The sequence below is a fragment of the Tigriopus californicus genome, chromosome 8, assembly GCF_007210705.1.
Source record: "Tigriopus californicus strain San Diego chromosome 8, Tcal_SD_v2.1, whole genome shotgun sequence".
In the NCBI taxonomy this organism is placed as follows: Eukaryota; Metazoa; Arthropoda; class Copepoda; order Harpacticoida; family Harpacticidae; genus Tigriopus; species Tigriopus californicus.
The window spans coordinates 4,453,466-4,459,993 of NC_081447.1; the positions used below are offsets into that span (position 1 = coordinate 4,453,466).

General features: G+C 41.7%; 1 protein-coding gene across 1 annotated transcript in view; it reads right to left on the minus strand.

Annotated features, from left to right (window-relative positions):
* The window catches only part of LOC131884874 (uncharacterized), an 11,697-nt gene extending 7,426 nt beyond the window's left edge, over nucleotides 1-4,271 (minus strand). The window contains 4 exon segments of the mRNA XM_059232769.1: nucleotides 408-1,318; nucleotides 3,493-3,537; nucleotides 3,540-3,692; nucleotides 4,069-4,271. Of these exon segments, the coding sequence (XP_059088752.1) occupies nucleotides 408-1,318; nucleotides 3,493-3,537; nucleotides 3,540-3,689 (1,106 nt within the window). The 5' untranslated portion in view covers nucleotides 3,690-3,692; nucleotides 4,069-4,271.
* Nucleotides 4,272-6,528: the final 2,257 nt, after the last annotated feature.

Sequence of the window (6,528 nt, forward strand, 5' to 3'; positions counted from 1 at the left end):
ACAAAAAAATCCAGCCTTCAGGCAGATTCTGGAGTAATTTTCGTTCAGAAACGTCAGAAAGTTCATTTTCAGTAGGCTTGTTCCACGTTGTCTGGCAGAATCAAAGAAAGCACGGCAGACCAAAAAGAGGAAATCCAAAGTAAACACATCGAGAAACTTGAGATCACGGACACACATGCTATATTCGGCCCAAGAGGACCAATGGACCCAAGGTGTGCAACAACCGAGACCAATCTCCGAGACTTTGGGTAGTATTGGATAGCTTTTTGCAAACACTCCTCAAGACAACATGACAATATTAACATTGTATACCGGACCTCCCTAGACCAGATACGTAAACGCTCTCCGTATATCAGGGAGCACATTCCACTTATCTAGCCAACGACAGTATATGTCTCAACGCCTACCTTAAATGGTTCCGCGGGATTTTGTTGATGTCCAAAAATAAGAGCGAGAACCGCATGAAGCTCGAATGAGTATCAGTTTCCAAAGCCCAATTGGCGGCATCAGCGTCCGTGCCCACGACAGCGATGTTGCCACTATTCTCCCGGGATAAGGCGTTGACCAGCGAGTCAATTTGACCAAAGCTATCGCCATTGGTCGAGGAGGAAGCCGAGGTGCTCATGACGTATTCGGACATGGCGTGAGCGGAATGGAGATCAATCCGAATTCTGACCATTCCGCCGTCCCGGATCTTTTTCACATAGCAATCTTGGAGCCGAATCTTGGGACTCCACGGGATACCGTTTTCATTGGTGCCAATCATTTCGTCTCGACGGTCACTTTCCACGTGTTTGTCTTCAGCACCCGCTGAATAGGTGTAGTTGAGTCGACAGAGAAGGGATTGAGAATTGGCGCGAAATTTTCGAGTGAGGACCACATTGATCCCTGGAGAATCCTGCCTCCAGGTTAGCAACATTTGGGGTTTGACTGTCACTGTCCAGGTAAATACACCATAGTGAAATTCATTAGACACTTGAGTGAGTGTTGAGGCACTTGACGCATTCTTCATGGGCTCTTTTAAGTTCCTTTGAAAGAACAGGTCCTTCTCGAAATAGGTTTCGACTTTGGAGAGGCGCAGTTCCACCTGGAATTCGCCGTTGGTATCCACGAAGCGAGGCCGATGCGTGAGAAGATCGCCGATTTTTATGAACCCGCGGTTGCCATTCTGATGGTAGCCGGTGAGGAACGTGGCTTTTCTCATGGTGAAGGTTCGGTTCTCGTCAAAAGCCTCCCGGTTCAACAGGGTGACGCGTAGATCTAAGGAAACATTGACGCCGTCGGAGGGACTGCGCCATACCAAATAGATCCCCAGGGTCTGGAAGAGTCAGAAAAAAAGTTGCACATTCTCGCCTGAATTACTTTTCTTCCCCGCTTGCTATCCCGCTCTTAGTTGGTTTCAGAACTAAACTTTAGGCAACGAACTGCCAGGATGAACATGGAAAGACATTTGTGCTTCCACAAGCATGACAGAGTTTGCTTTTGTTTTGTTGTCCGTTATGTTTTAAACGGTATATTCTCAAACATCATTCTCTAAGCCAAATTCAAGCCTTTGAATTTGTCCATTCCAACTTTGTCCCCTAAGACGCACCATTATCATCATCATCATCATCATCATCGACTTAGGGTACCAGAATTACGAAATACTCCACAGAGAGTGTTCTTGACAAAACTTTTCAATCGAAAGTTCCAAAATCTCGTCCCCAAGTCAAGGGGCCAACAATGCATACAGTGCCTGGGTACCCGGGCCCTAAAACCACGATAAGTCCTCATCTCTTGTACATTAACCCCTCCATGTGATGGATTTCCTTTCGTCGCCCAGATACTTCAAAACTTGAGCCTTGAGGTAAAGGTAAGAACATAAGCTGAAAGGCACAGATCATTAGCCAGCCATATTCCATCTAACGTTCCGCCTTTTTCTTTGAGTATTTGCACTTAAGTTGACATAACGGGTGCTCATAAATCATCTCAGCACTGTTTGTTAGGTACCCGTGTCGCTCATAGAGATAGTAAATTGTGTATCTCCTCATATTATGTGCGCAACAAAGATCTACATTTTCCACGCCTTTGAACCAGCGAGTCAAGGAAAATGCAACGAACTGGGAACTGCTAGATTAACCCGATATTGTGTACGAGGATCTCCGATGGTGGTCCATATATGGCGTTCAGCTAACCCTATGAATGTTTCAAATCCTTCAAGCATTATGGAACCCGCCCAAGTGTTGACATGACCATGCATTATTCATATCATATAGAGACTCAGTGAATGACAATCTTTTCACGGACAGACTGCATTGCTCAACCTTTTACTGTAGGTATGCATTTCCAGAGCAACAATGTCTTCAAAGACTGGGTAATTGGATTATGATACGACTGGAAAGTGTGCCAGCTGAAGAGTTTTTTGACACGATACCAGCTTGTCAGGCTTTCATTATGCATTCATTTATTTAGACTGGTAGAAAACTGACTAGATGGCGGAATTAGTTATTTCGGGATTCTTGATCACTGTCTATACGGTTGTTTTGCAGTTACGGGCTTAAAAGGACATATGGATAGTGCTTGTGTCTCGAATTAGTCCTCGAATTCGTTTCTTATCTTTGGGAGGTACTACTAGTCGAGGATTATCCCCAACCTCAATTTCAAACTTTCTCCGCATTAGCAAGTGTTTGCTTAGAATCAGCCAATCGGAGAAACGAAAACGCCACCCAACCAATTGAAGCCTTTTGAAATTGTTAATTCAGCGATCATTTAGAGACTCCTTAGCTATTGATTTCTGAGAAAGTTCGATTTATGTGAAGCACTGTTAAATAGTAGATAGCCTATTCAATTATGTTAGCGTTTTTTGCTCATAGTACGTGTAGAAAACCGAACTTAACACATGCACTCCAATGACGTTGGGGGTGATATTTTTAAGGGCCAAATCACTCACACCTTTCAAGTTCAGAGGCCAAGGAACATAATTGGTCTTTCTTGCAGGGAGATGGAGTACGTAATAAGTAGATGGCCAAGGTTTCCCAGGTGCTTTGATCGAATTAGCTGTTCCAAGCCCCTTACTTGAATGCCACCATTACTTCTCATTTGGGTTGCATTTGTGTCAAATTTGGACCTCGCCGTAATTCCCGAAAGTGCCAAGGGCAAGGTTAAGGACATGGACATTGAACATACCTTGGTCGTCCTCAATGGCCCCAGAATGCTAGCAATTTGATCTCTAGGGCTTTAAACTGGCCTCTAGGTAGTATTCAAAAAGAAAACGTACAGCCTTATTGCATGATGACAGGTAGCGCCATGATGAAGAAGACCTCACTTGCTCCCAAGAGATGGAGTCTGTCTAGTATGAGGATAAACTTGATGTATGCATGGCCTCAATTGAATACATGCGTATGCTAATCCAACGTGTGGGTTTTTTTTTTATTATTGTGCCATTAGCATGAGTTGCTTCGTACTTCGGGAGGAAGAGAAACATGCCAGGAATGCCAAAGTACTCGTACGTACCTTTTCCTCTCTAGAAAAAGACAGGGCCCAACGGTGAAATCCGTAGACAAAATCCTTGCTGATAACATCTCGCTTCCAAAATCCTTGCTGATAACATCTCGCTTCAAGTCCCTGGTGACGGCCTTGGTGACAATGAAATTAAACACTTGAGTCCCGCCAGGGTCGCCAAGTTGGAAATATCGTGTCAAGAGCGCCATTTTCTGGAAGGCAAACAGGATTGAGGCTTTCTATGAGTGAGTGGAAGGCATAATCTTCTTTGAAGTCGACAATAAATCTTGATCACTTTGTTATTCAGAGAGTTTCAAGGGGAACAAAAGACTCTCTGTAGATGAATGAAGATTAGCTTCAGGGATTTTAGGAAACAATTTCCCAGAAATTGTGCCGTGCCAGAGGAGTGAGATCAAAATAAGTTTTTTCATGAAGGAGGGATTCGAAAACGATGCCAAGTATCGTCCTAAAAAAATCTGGCTTGATCCGTTTCGAGAGGAAATTGCGTACCTCAAATCCAGAGTTTATAATACATTGTATTGTAAAAGGGTTCTTCTTCGGAAACAGGTTTGAGACTGTTCTGCTTACCTAGCTTGACAGAAAACTCCGATCACCTTATGTTAGTCTTTACACGTCAGAAACAGACTTTAAGTGCCACTGAGAGGAAATGGGTGCGTGTTCCAATAGCCACAAGCACACCTCAAATGTCTCATTTCCCAGGCGTCTATCTCGTCGCTTGAATACTTTGAAAATGGCCCGTCTCACTCCACTCATGGCTCAACACGAAAGCACCCTCCTCAAACAAACTGTTGCTTTTCATGGTCTCCTCTCGAAACAAGGTTTTTGTGCGCCTGAGGCCTCACACATGAGGGAGGCCTTCTTCCTGCGTGTTCCACGGTTCCAAAATTGGAGAGCGAATGGAAAAAGAGCGAAGGAACCGTGAAAGGGAGAGAGAAACTCCAGTGGAGGTAAGGAAAGAGGGCCAAAAAGAGGGGGAAGAGGAAGAGGAGGAGGAGGAGACGAAGAAAAAGGCATGATAATGAGAGGAAGAAGAGCAACTCCACATCCTCACTGAGTTTTCCAGCTCTCACATTGGCACGAAGCCACTCAAAGGTAATTAAAAAACTGGCAGACAATTATACTGTCCGTTGATTCAAAGACTATATGGTTATGGTAAATGTAAGGGTGCTATGAGGAGGAAGGGCCAGTTAAGGATCTTTTTTTTATGCTTGTCAATTTTCTCATATACTTTTTTAAGTAATGCCTCATACATTCAACACCGTTCTAAAACAAGGATCAAATTCGATTAATCAGAATGAACTGCAGAAAAACAAAACCGCAGTTGATAAATGGTTCTCTAAATTGAAAAAGTTTCAATCTGGGATCCCAACTAAATGTGTCCCAAGGAAAATTCCAATACACAAGCATTACAGGCTTGATGAAAGCGCATCAATTCTACTGCAATGCAATGTAATGCCTCAGGAATTAAAGGATGGGAACAAGCCCCGTTTACGCCTTACGCCCCTTGCTTTTCCAGTAAAGGTGATGAAACAGGATCAAATGTGGATTAAAAAGTCCCCTTTGTACTTTTGAATGAATAAGATGTGTTGACGTTTCAACAACAAATGTGACAGAACGTATCGCACTTCATGTGACTCTCTTTGTAAGTATGCCAGATCTGCATATCCTCAAGCTCTTCCATCACAGATAAGAAAGGCCACCCGTTTTAGAGTAACCTCAACATATCTAATGCTAACCTGAGGTTAAACTGAAACAATTTTTGAACACTCTCTCACCTAAGATTTCTATCAAAAATGACATTCCAAGCAAGAATGACACTTTGTATAAATCTCAGTTTAGTTTTGACGAATGGATAACAGTTTACATCCAGTCAACTCAATGCTAAACCTATTTTTTATAAAAAAAAAAAAGTTCCTCCTGCATTTCTTTAGTCTTTTCATGATGGTTAGACGAACCTTATCATGCACCTTTATCTTCATGGTTTGCTCTACCGTTTCTTATTAAACTCCCTGTATACCGTGTTCGTTCCAATTTCCCTTTTTAAGTCTCTTGTTTAGTCGATAACTTACAACAGGTTTCAAGTTAGACTTTGAATAACTTACATGGCTAAGTCTAAGCTCGACTTATGATGTTTCTTATTAGTGATTAAATTCCCCGAAAAAAAGAAATGAAACCTTTTATATTTTTATGACCTTTTGGCGTAAAAAAAGTTCTTGCGGCAAATTTCCAAGTTTTAACCTTTTTCCAATTTTTCGACTTGTTTCTTAGTTTTTTCACATTTTAGAAGACTTTTAGCCGTTTTGCCATTTGAGTCCGAACCTGTTCCTTGCTTATTTTGTTTTCCTTGTTTACTTCCGTGCAGCATTAAGAGGTTTTTAGCCATCCTATCCTTTGGTTTGTTTTGGGTTCTAATGGGTTTTACTAATCACTAGGAATGTAATCTCCGGTACTATTAAAAGACAGATTATGATTCGTCTAACTCTCAACTCATAAACTTTACACAGTACTTGGTTTACCAACGAATTCCAATATCGAATTCAACTCCGTTTTCTGTTTGGGAAAGTCAGTCAGCAAGAAAAGGGAGCTCAAGTTGAGCTCTACCTGCCGCCATAGTTCTGTTTAATCCAATCCAAAACCCAAAATCATGTTGTGAACAAAGACCCTAACCAATAAGACTAAGTTCCAGAGGAGAATGAAATTGTATACCATAACATCCATTTGAATTAAAAAAAGTCTCTTAAGGTCAAACATTACAAGAAAAAATACGAATTTCTTTTCAATAAAATGAAGTAGCTCGATGTTTAAGCATGAAATGCAATTGAGTGCCTTTTATTTTGTGAGAGAAAAAGCTAAAAGGTGCTAAAAACGATCAATTGCAAATGTAACAACTTTTTTGTATTTCTACACCTCGTTGAGCCTTTTCTCAATTTTTCCGCATTTTTCTAGACTCAAGAAAAAAAATGGGCGATAAAAGCAACTATTTTTCGAGGTCTAGTAATTACACGAGAATTGGGAATCCACAACCGA